This window comes from Bactrocera latifrons, unplaced genomic scaffold, assembly GCF_001853355.1.
Source record: "Bactrocera latifrons isolate USDA-ARS-PBARC rearing strain unplaced genomic scaffold, ASM185335v1 scaffold_14, whole genome shotgun sequence".
In the NCBI taxonomy this organism is placed as follows: domain Eukaryota; kingdom Metazoa; phylum Arthropoda; class Insecta; order Diptera; family Tephritidae; genus Bactrocera; species Bactrocera latifrons.
Window position 1 is genome coordinate 1,336,275 of NW_017534852.1, and position 18,806 is coordinate 1,355,080.

Here is an 18,806-nt window from a genome sequence, read left to right on the forward strand (position 1 = left end):
TTCAAAGTATAACAAATTATTAATACAGTAGCAGGCATTAAACAAATTGTTGTATTATGTACATATCCTTGTGTTTACACTAGTTTCAAAACTGTTGCCACAAAATGCGCATTTCAAAGTAAGCGTATATAGTTTGTGGATATAACTGAACTCATCGTGGCAGTATTAAATATTTATTTGTGTATTTATTTCTCCGACATGTGAAAGTAAGTGTACATATGTATATACTTGAAAACTTAATATTCGATTTCAATAAATTAATATGTAAACAATAATAAATCAATATAACATAAAAACAAATTTCTTAGGTTATGTGATAAAAATAAGGTAAATGATGAATATTTATGCGTGCGGAACAAATCACAAACAGTTTGCAAATGCTTGAAATTGAATATTTAAATAAGACTTGTACAAGTTGTTTCCAGTCCTCATTTGGTTACACAGTTGTGTTAGCTACGCCTTGTGAAGGGATAAACAACGAGTAGCTTACATATTGGATAAATTGTTTCTTGGAATACATAGTAGGAGGATTCTTGCGCTCTTGCATGATTGCATGCAATCCTACAACAAATATCCAAGCGCACGCAACTCATTGTTGAAACAGACATATCAGCGAAACATATCTGAATTTGAAACATAATAGCTGGCACAGCTATGCCTAATTGCACTAAATCAAGATGGGTAGTATATTTCTTTTGCGTGTTTCGTTGATATTGCAGGGCTAAAATGCAAGAGTTTTTCAAGAGATTACCCTAATTTCTATAAAATGTGATACATAACTAAGTGCACAAAAAAAAAATGTTATTAGCCTACTCATAGACATATTCACAGCTGCACTATCGTTGCAATCAATTCTTATTTATATCTTATCTACATCTTTGTAGCCTGCTCACAACACTACAAGCAATTTGGCTTAGATGTTTGCGTATTAATGCCATTTAAGTTTGCTAATAAAAAATAACACTGTCTTCATTGCAAATTTCTTCGTTAGTTGTTCAACTATGCTCCGTCATCGCTTAGAACTCACTATTCGTTATCCGTTTATAACAATTGATCTTCGCTTCAAACACTATCAAAGTAAATTACGTAGTAAATATTATTATATATTATTATCATACTTAAATAAGCACATTTAGTAAAATAAATAGTATAAGTGCTCTACAGCCAGCCACCTTTACGTCCGAAGAGTAATGAACTCACAGTTCCGACAACTGTTTGTAAAACACCTTCTTGTTGTTCTCGCGGTTCGCGTTCTTTATTGTGCGCACCCTTTTTCGTCTGTGGCACAACTGTAGGGGCATTTGTCATATTGATCTTGGCTGCCGCAGACGTTGAGGGTCCAGAAGACACTTTTCCTAAATCGGGACGTACACGTCCACTACCACCACCATTAGCACTACCATTGATCGTACCTAAATCTGGTCGTTGACCAGCAATACCATTTTTCAGATTGCGACGCGACTTTTGTCGTTGTAATTGCTTTATGCGGGACTCGGTTGTGCTTGTACCATTTGTGGGTGTCGCTGTTGTGACCGTTGCCGAAATCACATTTTGTGTGCTATTTATTACTGTATGCTGTTGTCCATTTTTAACAGTTCTTTCAGTACTTATTACGCTTGATATCGATTCTGTTTCTACGCTTTCATCATCACTTCTTATGCTTGAGCTGGCTGTGGTGGGCGTAGTCAGTCCCTTATGTAGCACGGTTTTTATTTGATCACGATCGAAGTGTATATCATCCACTACGTTATTGGCGCATGTGTGCAGATTCTTAAGACTAATTAATTGTGCCATTGGACTAGAGCTGCGACTCGCTATACCGCTAGCCAACTGGGACATAGTATTCGGTTGAGCAACTATGATATTCTCTAAACCAATACTCTCCACTTTCTCGACCAATTTTAGCGAACGTAATGCACGTCTTTCCAAGCGTGATAGCATGATTTTTTGTTGTTTTTGAGCTTGATTACGATTTGGCCTCTCAATATCGCCAATTAGTTTGCGTCGAATCAAATCGGCACCAGTCGACAGTATGCCGAACAATGGTTCGGGCGATGCTGAGCGTGGTGGGGAACCCTCTGAAAGATGGAAATGAAATAATGACATGAAGCAAAGAGTTAAATACATTCATACAACATACGATATGTCACGTGTATAGTTTTTTTTGTTTTTTTTTTTGTATTTTGTGGTGCAGACAGAACTATATTCTAACTTACCGGGACTATTGCAGGGCGTAACAGTTGGTGTGAAGTTCGGTCCAGCGGGTGTATTCAGCGCACTTGGCGTCACAGCCTTGATACCACGTTCGTTTAACATTGAAGCCAATCCGAGATTTACCGAAAACGTAGAGCACGAGTTTTTGCGCGAGAGTCCACCGTGTGGGGTGGGCGGGCAACTTGGTTGACGCGATGTCGATGCGGAGGCCATACGTGATGACAATTGTGATTGAGACAAGAATGACAAATCATTTAAACCGTCATCAGGATGCATTACCATACTCGTTGTATACGTAAATGTACAACCGGAAGCTTCAAATTGCTTGCCCGGTAAGTCATCGCTTACGTCTTCCTCCACATCGGACAATGTATACACTTGCATGCCCAAATCGTCAAGGCCACGTCCACCGCGTATGGTAACACCGGGTCGTTCCTCAAGCAAGCCACTTAACGTAGGCGTTGCTAATCTGGACCAATGATGCAGTGTTTGTGAACCTTCTATAGGTTTCACAATTTGCAATTTTTCCGGTAGCCGCCATTGTTGCATTGATGCCGACATATTCGAGGATGAAATACCTGACGAACCTGTCGACATAATACTATCTGGCGTGCGTACACCTAGTGGAAGTGTATTTGTGGTGTTTGGCTGCTCATCATATGAATATGTACCAACTGGAGCATAGGAGAGCATAGCACGTCGTGCCAATACTTCAGCTGGTGTGAGGCGTTTTAAAGCGGCTTCTAAGTCTTTAGCGCCTGGTGCACCAGGAACACCACTTGGTGCCGCTGGATAGCCGTCGTCCGATTGTGATGCCAGACTTTCGCATGACAAAGTCTTCAGACCCATTGTATTGTCATCGAAGGCGGCACCACGATACGGCATCGCCGACATCCGCGGTCCCACGCTACTGCTCATTGCCATTGCCCCCAGTTGGGTCATCGACGAATTACCACTATCCATGTAATTGCCAGTTTTGCTGGCACATCGCACCGTTTCGAACACCCGCTTATATGGTGGTATAGCACCAACAACTCCAAATCCATATGCGGACCCTGCGGTACCAGCACCACCACCATATATACCGGGCATTTGCGACATTAAACGGCCCATCCGGTCTGCACGTTGCGTATCACCCGCAATACCGGAGTCAAGACTATTTTCAGAGTACATTGATGACTCCATTAATTCACTTTGCAACGATTCGGGCTGCAGTAAACCAGAATTCGATATAAAAGAGCTACGCGCTTGCGGCATTGTTTTCTTTCTCTGATTTCGCAATTGCTCCTGGGCCTCCTGCAGTAGAGCCAGTACTTCCTGATATCGTTGCTTGAATTCAAGTAATTCCACTGCTAATGAATTTTGATTCTCCTTGGTTATATTTAAAAGTGTTATGTGTTCGTCATTGTCGTGCGTTAATTGATGCAACCTCATTTCAGCTTCCGATAATCTCGCCGTTAAACTGATTATCTGTTCATGCTGCAAACGATTCTCCTCTCGGAGACGTTCCAACTCCAGATTCATGCTGTCGTAGCGACCGTTCGCTTCGTTCAATTGCGACGTTATGTCTTCCATAAGTTGACGTTCCTGCGCCTCAACATCATCGGTTTCTGAGGCAAGCTGTAAGGCTTCAAGTTTCAAACTTTTATTTTCATCTTGCAAAGTAGCAATTTTCTTTTGCAGTAAATCCAAAGTAATGGATTTGGAGAAGGTAGGAGTATCTAAAAGATAGAAGCGAATATTATTGAATTTTGATAATTAAAAGTAGAAAATATACACAAATACAGGTGAAAGTATAGCTAGTTAATACTACGTACATTAATTACCACACAGCCAAGGACTATCAAATCGGCAGAATTCTGCCGCTCAATATCAACAACCACAATATTGCATTTGCTTACCATTTTCACTCCCTTCGTCAGAGTCATTCGTCAAAACAGCGATAAGTTCATTTTTCTTGTGTAGTTCATGCACTAGTTGAGCGCGATCCTCATTCGAGGATTTCAAATCTGCTTCGAGCTCAGTAATCCTGCTTTCAAGGGCATTGTTTTGCGTTAAAAGTTCTTTGCCAATTTGTACTGTTAATTCTAAGTCCTTTTCTTTCTCTTCCAGCAAGCGGGTCACAGCTTCTATATCATCATATGCGCGCGTCATTTGGCTTACACGGTTTCCACATAGAACTGAAACAAAAATAAATAATGATATTAGCAAATTATATGAAAAATTTTAGTACTAAAGATTGATAAGTATTAAAAAATATTAGTTCTGTACAAAATTGTGTATAACAAATCCGTACAGATTAACAAATGTGTTTCATAATCCGGAAAAAATTTTGCATAGCTATTAGATATTAATTATTTCTTTGTTAACGATTTTCAAAATGCTTTTTATCGATAATCTTAACAATAATTACATGAATTGTAATTTCTCCTTTTTTTCTATACGATTTTATTTTCAGCAATCGAAAACAAGTTGGTAGGAGTCACAACAATATATTACAACATCTTTTCTGCGCCTCGAGTAATTCATTTTTCTATTAAAACTAAATAACAAATGTCAAAACCGAGTGACACATGTATGTACATACAACTATTTATTAAGCTTAGAACAAAACCGGTATATTTTTCACAATAAATGTTGTTATTGTATTTTCGGCATTCAACCTTCACGAAATATAAATCTAATCATTATGAAAACTTCACATATTTGAAAACCATAAAACCTAAGGTTTATTTGTATATAAAGTGTACATTTTACTACCTTCGTAAAGTAATTGTTCGTTCTCAAGTAAAGATTGGTTATTAGATTGTATTTGAGAAAAGTTAAGATCAGCTAAAGTAGCATTTTCGACTGTATTAAATACTGCATTTGTGAAAGAGGATGAAGTACACAATATTTCATCCTCATACTCTAATTGCGCAGCATCCACGAAGTCGTCATTACAATTTTCAAACCATTGCAAATTCGTTTCACTGTCAATACTGGGGTTTGCGGCAACAGCATCAATATTTCTATTCACTATCACTACATTTTCTACTTCGCTCTCCAAAGTGTTATATCGATTTTCCGGAGACCACGACGCGTTGCGTCGATGCAAACGGCCAATACGTTCAACGTAACCACTGGAAGCGGCATTCTCCATTGTTTTGCATGCCAAAGCAAATGGAAATGAACTTAAATTTGCACGTATTCAAACGAATCATGTATATTTCAAATAGGCATATACACACACATTAATTTTAATTAATTTTACGTTTTTATTCAAAGGCAAGAAATTGCTAATTATATAACAGCTCAGCTAATTTTCTTATGTTGGCATATAGTACGTATGAAAAATTTTAAATCAAGTAAATAAATATTGAAAATGAAAAGCAAACAGTTGAAATGTCTGTTTTGCTTCAATACATTAAATTCAATCACAGAAATTTATCGCGACGTTCTTTTCTTATTTCACATAACTTTAGAAAACGAATTTAAACATTTCACATTCTGACGCATCACATTTTCCTAAACACAACACTTGACTAGAGGATATTGGATTCGGTTAAGGGGTGTGCAAAATTACTGGAAAATGCAGGATTTTTGACAAAGTGGGGAGAATTTTAATTGTTTTCCACGCCTGCGCTATCTTGCAAAACCAAGGGATGTCAATTTTTTTAGTCTTAATATACATTTAAAGTTCATTAGTACACAAGTAAACACATCATAAAACAAAAAACCCGTTTACCGAAAGTTATATCATATTAAACCTTTGTGATACTCACTTTATAACAAAACGAACGTCAAATATTTCTATACATATATGTGCATGTATTCTGATATTTCTTAAATGCTAATCGCCTTTCTTAAGTCGAAAGAAAAAACCTGGCATCGGTCTCGTGACGCACTTTTCCGTTTACTCCGTTTAAAAAATATATTTTTCTATCGCATACGAAATTTCTTTTCTTTTCAGAAAATTACTATACAGATGAGTTAATAAATTTAAAATTCTAAGCTGAAATGGAGCTCACTATTATTATTTTACCAATATTTTACCAAACACAACTTCCTACTCGCAAATATTCATTGCTTTATTAATAGAGAATGAATATTGGAACAAATGTCAAAAATCAATCGGCAACAGTGTTGTAGAACGCCAAATACATGAAAATTAAACTCGTAAACATTGAATACAATACACAAACCAAATATTGACACAATTCATTTGCGTACAACCCAACAAGTCACGATTACCAAACTACAATACATTAAAAGAATTTGCGTAGAACCCTTACTGCTTTGCGTAAGAAAGAGATGAACGATCACAGCTACATAAGAGATTCGGGTAGATTTATCAGTTTGGCCTTAACAAACTGATTGAAAATGTCTGGCCTGCTCATAAAGGGTATTTATGAATATATTAGTATGTGGTGTACTATACATTCAACTTTAGTATTTATTACCAAAGTTATTACTATAATATTGTATACGCTAATCAAATGTTTATATTTTCATTATCAAAAAAACACAAATAAATAGCTTCAGAATAAAAACGTATACTTAGTATATTACATGATACTTTCTTCCCCCAATGTTTCCAATATATTAGACATGCCTGGTTTTCTCTAATTAATCAAACTTTTCGTTATCAATTCTTAATGTTAATATATGAGAAAATGTATCGGTATAATTTCAAAGCAATATTTTCACACTTTTCAACACTGCAGAACACTCCAGGAAATACGTTCCAAATTGAATGGGTACCAGATGTACATAATGAAAAATAAAATATTTGCAGCTTTAACTGTAAACCATCTTCGAACGAATTGTCTATAGTATAAGTTAAGTTGAGTGAATTAATATTTAACAAATAATAACAAATTTTTAAAATATCACTGATATTACTAAGTTTTAATTTGATTGCAATGCACAATTAAAGCTACATACAATTTTTATAGACTGAACGGGGTATATAAATTTTTCAGGAAGTTTGAAACACCTAGAAGGAAATGTCCGAGACCCAATAAAATTTATTCCTAAATGATTAGCATGATGAGCTGAATCGATCGACCCATGCCCGTCTGTCAGTATATACACAAACTAGTTCCTCAGTTTTTGAGATATCGAATTTGTCGGAATCGAAGATATCGGGCTGCTACAGCATATAACTGTCATACAAAACTTAACGGCCAAATACATGTTCCTATATGGATCTTTTTTATTTGACGAAATATCTTCACGAGCGGCAAACTGATCTATCAAAATCCAGTCTTTGCATGGACAACTCCAAGATATCTTCACCAAGACGTTCAGCATAGACTATTGTCAAAGGTAAAAGTACAATCATATAAATTGTTTACGTTGGGACACTAAAGCATTACAGGTATGCAAGTTAATAAATAAAGTTAATACTAATTTTGGTTGGGATTTATAAAAGCATCCCCTGGTTTCATTTAAAAACTTGTAATAAACCTATGCATACCGTAAGTGTATAGCGTCAGTATTTTTATTATCAGTGGAATGATCAGCTCTAAAGCTTACAAGCATAAAGTAATATGAAAACGCAAACAACTGCAATTCCTACTATTTTACTTTCAATTGACACTTATAAATGTCTATTTGAAAAAAATATATATTTATAAATAAATGGCTACGTGTGTTTTTGCATGACCACTCGATAAAGTGTGCCTTTTATTGAAAAATACTTATCTCTGATTTTACCTATGAAGATTAGTTGCAGTAGAGTTTACAAATAACCAACGACAAATTTAGAACGGAAACCGCTAAAATACTTTAAATAACAAATACGCAGTAAACTTGACTTCACTTAAATAAATAAAACTTATATTTTTTGCAACATGATTCGGGACTATACAAATTGTAAATTCGTTATAATGCATACCTTGTTGTGAGCATAACGTCCTTATAACTCTTAGACAGTTTTTTCCGTCACAATTCTTAGCAGCATGATATCTTAAATCCTGTTCACCATCTTTTGAACAATTTTCCCGATGATCTTTCTCATTTTCTTTATGTTGACCTTTGGACACAAAATCGCATAAAAGTGCTACAAATCGCGGGGAAATATTGTAACTTGTTTTGTTTTTAACTAGCGTACGCACTCGTCGCATTGCTTCTAATTCAAGCTCTAAATGTGTAGGTGGTTCTTCGGATTCACTGATTGAAGGTAATGAACTGATACTGCTGTTTAAAAAGGACGTATCCACATTAAAGGACTGCATAACGCTAACAGCCTTTTTTGCATTGCACTCTAATTGGGTTTGTAATAATTTAAAGGTGTTTTCAAAACATTTACTTGTTTGTGATGGCTTTGCTGTTATCAATAGCGATTTTTCCGAATGTTCTTCAGTTATTAATGAAATAGGTGATGACTGTGCGGATGATGTCGATGTAGTGGAATTAAGAAGACCTCCTTTAAAATCTGAGCTCACATCAATGGAAGAAAAATCCAAAAGAGAAATATTTGTTGGTGTACATTCAGTAAATGCAATACTCTCATTGTCCACGGTAGCATCAGCATTGCACTTTCGGCGTTTCGAACAAATATCAGAGTCACCATATTTGAAGTCGGTTGGAGCAATATTGCTTTGTGGCACAGTTATATTTTCATTAGACATATTTTTTTAAATCTATGTGTTCATAATAGTTGGAAGTACGTTTTAACACTATCGGACGTTCTTATTACCACAGATTTAATTTCTTCTTTTTTGGCACAGTCAAATTTTTTTTTAATTTCATCGTGAATATCTAATCTTATTTTATAACGATGACCATATAACTTTAACCACACTTTTCGACGCAAAAAAATTAAGTTAAAAAAGTGTGCATAAATCAACGATACCTGTTAAATATACCCATTATACATATAGTATATATATTTCTGAGTACAGTAAAATCTCTATTAAACTGAAAACTTCATTAACTGTGTACATTGGCTGGTCCAAATATTTTGATGCTTATTTAAGCCAATCTAATAAGAAGACAACTTCATTAATCGAAAAACCGCTTATAGGAGATTTCACTGTAGGAAGTTGATCATATGCCATAATTAATAAATTCAAAAATAAACACGGCATGATTTGAAAAACGTACACAATTTTAAATCCGCTAACTAGTCCGTCATTTGCAGATGGCCACTGTATTTTTTATTTAATTTTTGTTTTTTTTTTTATCCCTAGCGTATAATTTTATGAATAACGCATAGGGTGTTTGTCATACAGTAGCTTTTTCTTTGCATTCATAAATCTGACAGTCATATGGTATAGTTTATTTACTTATCATGACGTAATGATTATCTTGCACTGACTTTTTCTTGGCATATGACAGCAAGAAGTTTGCTTTACAGTATTATGGCTAAATGGAACAATATACGAAAGCACTTATGGACTATATTTGTACATAGTTCAATGAAAATGTGCGACGAAATTCTTCAACTGTGCGAAACGGCCAAATTAATTGGAATACAAAAAACTTGTTATCACAACAATTAGTTTAAACCCCCTTCAATTATCTATCCAATTTAGATTAAAAAAATATAAATAGCTTTATATCAGGTTTAGTTCCTTATCATATGCAAAAGGAAAAAAACGAGTACATTAATGTCACTCATATACCACATACAAATACGATTATGAATAATACTACGTTGGAATGGTTTTATGTAACTTAAAACAATACATATAAAAAAAATGCGTGCATTAATAATTATGTTCCATTTTCTTTTTAAACACAAAAATCTAGCAAATATGCATATTAGTCACTGATGAATTAAGTAAAGTCGGTTGACCAATAACCAAACTGTATTGCATTTATTGGTTAAGTTTTACTTGTCTTTGAAATAGCTCTGCCAATAAGCACCATATATAACAATTAGTAATTGCTCAGTGTTAGGTTTTGTCTTATGTTGAAGGTTATTTTCACGTGTTACACATCAATATTTTATTTAACACATTTATAACAATTTTCATTGGATTCTTTTACACTTAAGCCAGTTGGCATTTATTTTTCATTATTTCGCTAACTTTAAGAACAACCGCAAGACATTCCAACGCACTAAAAACACGGTGATAGTAATTGTCTACTCTCACAAATGAACACTGAGTGGACAGTGGAATGAAACAAATTGCCGCAACGAAATTTCTTCAACACATTCCAATTTCAAACAAAACTAAACCAACTCAGCAGAAAATACGACGAGTAAGTAGCGTACACGGCTGTATTTTAATTGTTATTAACCGGCGATCATTGTATAATTTTTTAAAAAGCGTATGGTATTAAATTTTCATTTGCAAAAGCCAATAACAAATTGTGATAAAAAATCTAATTAATAACAATAGTTGACACTTATCTTGTCGAACATACAATCCACTAGACTATCGTACACATGCACTGCTATATCAACATTAACAGTGAGGGTAACAAATAAAGAGAAGGTATATATTTTATCAGAATAAGGAGTGCCGGTTAAACCTCTATGTGCAACAAAAATATTAGTCATATACATTTTAGTTACTATTAAAAATTTTCTTTTTATTTATATTATAGCAACATTGCTATGTTCAAAAAAAAAAAAACGGTTAAATTAATGCAACATTTTAAAATCATAGAGTTGCACGAACATGTTTAAAATATTTAATTTTTAAATTGCAACTGAATTTGTTTCTTTCTAGTAAAAAATATTATTGAAAGGTATTTTATGCGATGCTTGATTTTTACACATTAAAATTGGTGGCATTATAAACTTCCCACTTTCAGAAATGATTTTCTTTAGAATATCATAATGTTTTGCAAAAAGTCTTAGTTCGTATTCTGAAAACCCAACCCCAGGCAACCACTACTGTACTGTTACGTTACCTCATGCACGTTCTTTGAAAATGTTTGATATTTTCTTTTTAGTTAAACGAATATCGTCACATAAACAAATAGGCATAAATGAATTAGAAAAGCTTCGAAAATTTAAGTATCAGTCATTCATATTTAAAAATAAGTATCACGTACACCTACATTTAAATATACTATGTATGAGTTTATATGTATTTAGATAAATAAATTAGGATGGGAATATTTATTTGGAAAGCAGCATGCCAACTATTACGATTGAAATATGAATTTCGAACGAGTAAAGACTTAAAAATAAAACAGAAATTGATTTTTTTGGAAATAAATAAAATTCAAGTTACTTGTTTTATCTTAAATCTTATATAATATAATACAAAAGTATATGATTAAACTCTTGAGCACCGACCCGATCTACTACTTTTGCAATACTAATATACTATTAATGGTATTTTTATTGCCTATTCATTGTTATTAATTATAGAAGACGTAAATCACTTACTATTTCTACAATAAAAGTCGACTTGAATTAAAATATTCTATACAAGTTACGAATAATACGTTCGCTATGTGACACGTAAATCGGACTGTACGGAATATTAACTTAAAATCGTTGAAAATTCTCGGAATTAATTGTAGTTATTGTTTAAATAAAAAAAATATTGAAATTATTTGCAGGTGTAATCCGAAACCCAAAGACATGTAACATTTTGCAGATTGCTCTCAAATGAACTGCGAAACGAAAAGCGCGTTATATTTGTAATTTTTTATTTAATTATTTTTCTTCTTTACTTCCATATATGCAATGCTCCAAAAGAGCTAAAAATTCGGGTCAACGGCCAGTTGAGTAAAATACTGCTATAAAAAACGTGTTTGATTCTTACGGAAGTTGTACCGTAGCGTAAATGAATTACATGTATTATTAATATGATAAAGAAAGGAAGATCGAAAAAATATCTGATGTTGTGCTAAATATTATTTTATAATTTAAATTTAAATTGTTTTATATTATAATTTAAATTTTTTAGGCAGCAGGAAATACGGGTTTATAAATTTGATGTGGTTTCGAGTCTACGCAAAACCCTGTCATACTAAAATACAAAACGGTAGATACTATATACGTGTTGTTGTTGTTGTTGTTGTTGTAACGGCAGAATTCTGCCGAGTTGACAGTCCTTGGCCAGATAAAAATCCGGGTCCGTTCCGGTTTTCGTAGACCCGGCTGCCGTGGGAACGGAATATACTATATACGTGTATGTTTATGTGCTAGAGTATATAAAAAATTTTTTGCTAACGCTCCCTCAACTTATATAAGTTTGGGATTAAAAATTGTAGGTGTTTTTGTGTGTTGGCATAAATTTAAAAATCTTTTAAAACAAATATTTGTCAAAGGTGTTAATCAGACAAAACTGGGTTAACACCACACTCACCACCACGAGGATGATCATCGCTTTGATATCTATTCAAGGGATTCAATGCGAGCGAAATCACAGGAAAAGTAGTAAACATTAAAATAGTTTTCCTTTGTTTATATTTTAAATTTTAAATAATTATGTGAAAATTTTTTTTGGTATCTGAAGGAAAAGCAAGAAAAAGAAATTATTAATTGGGCATATGTATATACATACATATGTACATATTTTGAAATAATAACAAAATGGTTAATATTGATTGACTGTTTTGTTCAATATTTACAAAGATTGTTTGAAGGATCAGTAAGTTGCTTAAGGAAAACTTTTTACTAAGAAAACATTTTAAAAATACAATATGAAAGCGAGTGTAATAACGTATCTATCTATCAGTAAACAAAGCTATAGCAACATCAACTAATTTAAACCCATATAATGAAATAGCTTGTACTTGCAGTACAATCGATAATGCAGTTGATTAATATTTCAATGAGAATTTAATAATTGCTTTTTTTATTGTATACAAACGAATCTAATGAATAAGTTAACTGCGAACACGAGAATAAATAAGATAAGATGGGAAATAAAATGATAGCACAATATATACATATATAGGCAATTACGGGAACCAATACGTTAAAAAAAATATATGAGTTCAATTCTAATTGGGCAACACTAAAAAGAAATGAGAAATATAGGGGTGTAGCCTGCGGACAAGGGAAAATATTTTAAACTATTCTCTGAATCTCACAGTTCAAAAATAAATAATATAAATAAATTTAAATATAATTTGAACAGGAAAATTTTGCAAGTTGTTATAGATTTTATCAGTGAAAATATTAAATATTACGTGACCTTTCGAGAACTTATAGTAGAATTTTAGATATTAGTTTTTAGTACTTAACATTCTATATTTTAACTTCATTGGACATATCTAACAAGCTTTTGTACATTTTGAAATTGTACACTTATAAAGCGTTTGAGAAATTTTCCAAAGATTTGATGATACATATTTTCAATTCAAGTTATCAGCAATTGATCTAATTTCAAGAAATAATTACATTTATAGCGAGAGAAATCAGGTCCACCCCACGGGGCCTTGCGAGAACGACAACCTGGTCGGATGCTACGTAGACCCGTAAGTGCAGTAAATCACTATTAAAGAATTCTTGCTTCTTGAAGAAATGAATTGAAATTAGTATTTTTATAAGTTTTTATTAGATGTGAAGAAATTAATTTGATTGAAAATAACTGTAATTATTATACAATACAAGCAGCATCTGACAAAAATTAACATACACACGTTCTTATGGGAACAGTTATTTAGACGACAGCACGACTTTACGGGAGAAGGCTTGCAGATGTCACTGTCGCTACACGACAATGGGCAGCGGTAGAGTTGGTCCAAATATGTAAAGTAAAAGTCTAAGGCCCCCCGTTAGGGTGCCCGCAGAGTAGACACTCAAATCCGAGCTGAGCAAATTTTCCCGCTTACGCAACGCGCGAACCTTCGGTGGGCTTGGCTTTAAGCGTCCACTCTGCGGGCATCTTAACGTTAATTTACAGAGGCTTAAAATAGCACTGATATGTCATTTGAATAACAATTGGTAGTTTAAAGCAAGACTTATTCATTATTTTTTCAGAAAAATTCACTTTGAACAAATTATTAAAATCTCATAGAAGGGAACAGTTTTAGTACGGCAACTTTTTTGTGTACATCAGCTGTTTGATATGTCGCTGCTGTCTTCAATATGTTCAAAAAACTGTTTGCAGACAAGACAATTTCGCTGTCGTGCAGTTGTGTTTGGGGTCAAAGCATGAACTTTGACTTAAAAATTTGGTAAAAATTTATTGATCAGCCTTAAAATATGCAACATTATAAATTTGCAATTTATAAAAAAAAAAATGTTTTGCAAATGCACATAACAAGTATCTGCTCTGATGTTTAGCATCTTTTAGGCGCTTTTTAATTTCAAGCTATTGATTGATTCTGGTCCAGTGGTGACTCAAAATGTAGCGGGCTAAACAAATACTAAGAATGGATGGTAGAATATCAGGTAATTCCAATAAAATATAAATAATATATTAAATAAGTTTACAGTTTCAGCAAAGCTAGATTTGATAAGAAATATCCAAACTTTTTGCCAAAAGATGGAAAATACTTTTGTTAACCTAGAGCTAGCATTGGAGAAATCTTTGATTTTTCACATGTTTTTGTTAGAGTTTGATATTTAAACGATATTAAATTTTATATACATATATTGATTGTAACCGTAGAAAAAAATATTAAAGCCACAACATATGAATGTATACCCAATACGTACATACTTATATACAATACATAATTAATTATAAAATATACTTACGGAAATAGTTTAGCGTCTCACGTGTCTGCTCTTTGGTTAAGCCTAAACCTTCGGTAGGTATTTCTAATGCTGGGGCAGGGACAAACCAATCCTGATTGGAATACCCAGAAAAGTCGGTTAAGAAATCCGACCGCACTTTATATTTAGGAATTTGTTCCTCCAAGAGGGAAAATATCTCGACTTCAGGTATATTTTCGCTACTACATAGATCTGAAATTAATAATGTTATTTTTATATTTTGATATAGTAACATTCATATGTATATAATGTATGTATGCATGCATTTACAAAATTTTAAAGGACCAAAAATGGTATTTAACTACTGATTACTTAGTGGTATCTTGTGGAAGCAGTGAAAATATGTTACTTCTTTTATAAAATATTGCTACATACATCCACTGTGAATATACACACATATGTACATACACGTGAAATTTTATGTTTTATACCTGTACAGCAGCCAGCATCGACCATTTGCACTGCAGCTTGGACATTCTGTTGTTGTTGTGTAAGGCGCTTCGTTGCTAGTTTGGGTAAATGTTTATTAAGAGTAGCTTGTGCGGATGGGCTTAGCGGAGCGGAGGACCTCATAGGCGTTGAAAGCATAAAAATGCTTGATTCCTAGAAAAGTAAACTCATATTTTTATTATATATTATTTTTAACGGAAGAAATAGTCTTGGTTAAAAAGAAGTTAACTAAACAGATGGCTGCTAACCATACATTTAAAAAACGGCAAAAATTTAAATATTTCCAAATAAAAAAAAAAATATGATTATTTGAGTGAATCAAATAAATAAAATTCTTAAATGAGCCCATTTTGTTTTTCGTCAACCCAATATACTTTGTAATTTTTCCTTATTTAAATACATATACATACATATATATCAATCAACATAAACAAAATAGTATATCTTGCAATAAAGTACATATTACACATACATACATATGTATATCTCTACCATAGTATTATTTATATTTGCTTAAGTTTATAGGATGCTATGTTATCGTATCTTTTAGCTTAGTCCGCAGCCTATACTCCTAAAATATGATTATGCATAAAAAAATTAATTCTTGAATTAAATGCTTATATTGATAGTCTGCACTTTTCAATAGACAAATTAATTAGATTAATAATAGATTGAATGAAATAAAAGCTATTGTCTATACTTAAGTAAGTACATACATACAAACATATATGCACCAACACATTTGCATAAACATGTTTACATAAAAAAACCGCCAAACGGTACAATTATATACCTGTCTCTTATACACATCTAGATGTGTATAAGAGACAGATACTTAAGTAAGTACATACATACAAACATATATGCACCAACACATTTGCATAAACATGTTTACATAAAAAAACCGCCAAACGGTACAATTATATACATATGTATGTATGTCCACATGTGCCCGAAGTTAAGGTAGTGGAAAAAGGTGCTAATCACAAAAAAACATTTTTCATTAACTCCTTCCTCGTCTTGTCACTCTGAGAAGTGTGTTTTCGGTGGCACAACAGAAGACATATGACAAAATTTTACTGGCTTAGCTACCAATATATTTGCCATTATTAAGTTCAAACTCACACTTTGCAGCTAGGTAATTCTTCGTTGAAAAAGAGAGATAAGTAAGTTGCCTACGTGCAAATTTGGTGATACCCCAGCTGCTCCATCAAACAATGACGTTTGCGCGTACCTATTGATCATGAACTGACTACATATGTTTGTAGCTGTACTCATACATATACATTCATAATTTAAACTTTTACTGCAACAAACTCGCACAAAGTAACCAAAAATTGTGGAAATGAAGTTTACCTTACTAAGTACAGATATGTATATTAAAATAGCAGCGTAAGTATGGACCTTAGTAATATTTCACACAAATGATGGATATTCGAAATATTTTAGGGTTACAAATTGTTGCCGCGCAATATTTGCTCATGAGATCGGCGCCGATCTATAGGCGCCGTAAGGATTTATAATTATTGATCTGTAATTTTAGTAGCATTTCACAAAATAACCTGGGAAAATTTGCTCTGCTCCAAACCCCTCAATGTTTATATCTTGCAGAAATATTTAGTTTAGTATGAAAAAAAACTCATTTCACCTATGTCATTTAGGATTACTATTTTTCATAAGTAACCACGCAGAGCTTAAGTAAATAAGATAGAAAGGCTATATAATATATTACTCATATGTTATCATACTTTCGATACGTTTATCGTTTCAATTTCATTGTATTATATTTTAAGTGATTGGTGGCTTGTGACTTTAAAGCCAGACCATTGAAGATCTAAATTGCATAAGAGGACTGAGCATTTGTTTAAATATAAAAACAAGTTTCTACATTTATACCTACAGAATGCACATGTGAATACTAAAGTTTAATTAAAATCATAACATTTCGAAACAAATGCAAAAAGTTTACTTTTATAAAATTTATTTCTACGATCATGCCGTCACGTATAAACTGACACTTGCAAGTTTTTTCAACAAATTAAAAATTTTTAACCAATTATTTGTGCCAAACTACTGTTTGTGGCATTCTAAAATATTTAATGAAAACACCAATATAGAATTCAAAGCAGAGCAAACAAAAAAGGATCCACAGTTCTTATATAAGATAATACGTATGAAAACAACCACTATGTTATTTAAAACTTTGGATAAGCCCAAAACAATATTTGCATGAAAATCACACTTGTGTGTAGGCGTTTGTGTTACCGAACGATTACAAAATCATTTCCTCACACCCAAAAATACGACTAAATAATTTTCTTACTCAATTTAAATGCTAATTTATTACCATTGCTTTTCTATAATCCAAAGGAAAATGTCTGGTGAAACTTCTTATCCTTGTGTAGATTGCCAAATTGTAAAAACTATTTATTGGAGTATTAAGTTAGAGCTTCATTAGAAAAATCGAATTTTCCGCTTTTCATTACGAATGACCGTCTTTTATTATTGTTGCAATTGCTTTATTCGTTTCTACCTGTACGAGGTTCGCGTTTTTCACTAAGCACACTGGATTCGATTACGCACACATTATTTTCATTTTATTTCTCCATTTCCACTTCGTCTTGCCGACACAAAACTTATTGCATAAAAGTGTTGACTTTTTAAAATAAAAATATGTTTCCTTAATTGTAACCTGCTTGCACCAAGAAAAACTATGTCAAATATTTTCGTTTAAAGATTGATGATTTAATTGTGCGAAACTAAAAAAAAAAGAATGCTCGCAAATGACACTGGACAAGAGAATGTAAAGACAACGAAAAATTACTGAGCTATGTTTAATTGCCACTGAATTAAGTTCTGTTCAGTGAGCTTTACTTCTAAGATGTGTTCGGACGGAATATAAATTGTGTTTGACAGTGAAAATAGTAGAGCAGAGAACGTACGTTCTCTGAGTAGAGTTTGACAATTATTTGTTTTCTTTCAGAGGAATGCATTTGAAGAAGGGTTACCAACTCTATTATAAAACAATATGTGAGATAAATGGGCAGCTTTCTTTAATAAAGATACTTTAAAGCAAATATACATATGTACGTAAATAGAAAATATTTGTTTTAAAGAAGCAAAATATATATTAGAAGTGTAAACAATTTTGTTTCTTACCAACGATAACTTTTTATGTTGTTCAATATGTTTTTTGTTCTATAAATCGGTACCTTAAATTTTTCTAGCATGTTTGATATAGCGATCGCTACCAACTTGTATTGAGAGCAAATTTGAATGGATGCCTAAGAAATCTATTTGCGCTTTTTAGCACCGCTCGGCTGAATTGAAATTGAAACAATTCAACTTCAGATCAACCCAACTTTTTTTGCAACTATTTTGAGTCGAAGATTGATTGGTGTTGCCAACATAAAAATATTTTGGCAGCAAGCAATTTTTAAACAAAAAGACTCACAAAAAGGTTAAAGGATTGTTAATGACTGAAAAGCAGCAAAACGCTTCTAAAATTAAAGTT

The 18,806-nt window shown here is 32.9% G+C and overlaps 1 protein-coding gene across 5 annotated transcripts; it reads right to left on the bottom strand.

Moving 5' to 3' along the window:
* Positions 1-1,082: 1,082 nt before the first annotated feature.
* LOC108965412 (trafficking kinesin-binding protein milt) lies at positions 1,083-18,166 on the bottom strand. 5 transcript variants are annotated; one of them, XM_018927789.1, is made up of 6 exons: positions 17,640-18,166; positions 15,274-15,445; positions 14,825-15,034; positions 4,116-4,394; positions 2,217-3,935; positions 1,083-2,078 (listed from the first exon to the last, which is right to left on the bottom strand). In XM_018927789.1, exons 1-6 carry the CDS (start codon positions 17,640-17,642, stop codon positions 1,159-1,161), a joined length of 3,303 nt encoding a protein of 1,100 aa, XP_018783334.1. In that variant the 5' UTR covers positions 17,643-18,166; the 3' UTR covers positions 1,083-1,158. The 5 variants fall into 5 exon arrangements, with proteins under 5 accessions (XP_018783334.1, XP_018783333.1, XP_018783332.1 ...); XM_018927788.1 differs by lacking the exons at positions 14,825-15,034; positions 15,274-15,445; positions 17,640-18,166 and adding exons at positions 8,096-9,055; positions 10,236-10,461; XM_018927787.1 differs by lacking the exons at positions 14,825-15,034; positions 15,274-15,445; positions 17,640-18,166 and adding exons at positions 8,096-9,055; positions 10,041-10,461.
* Positions 18,167-18,806: the final 640 nt, after the last annotated feature.

What these genes read in the sequence shown, in the direction of transcription:
- LOC108965412 (XM_018927788.1), bottom strand. Translation starts at nt 8,831, where the DNA reads ATGTCTAATGAAAATATAACTGTGCCACAAAGCAATATTGCTCCAACC. An exon ending in GACGTTATGCTCACAACAAG is followed by an intron (nt 4,395 to 8,095) that starts GTATGCATTATA and finishes TTTTTGTTTCAG; the next exon opens with TTCTATGTGGAAACCGTGTA. An exon ending in TACGCCCTGCAATAGTCCCG is followed by an intron (nt 2,079 to 2,216) that starts GTAAGTTAGAAT and finishes TCCATCTTTCAG; the next exon opens with AGGGTTCCCCACCACGCTCA.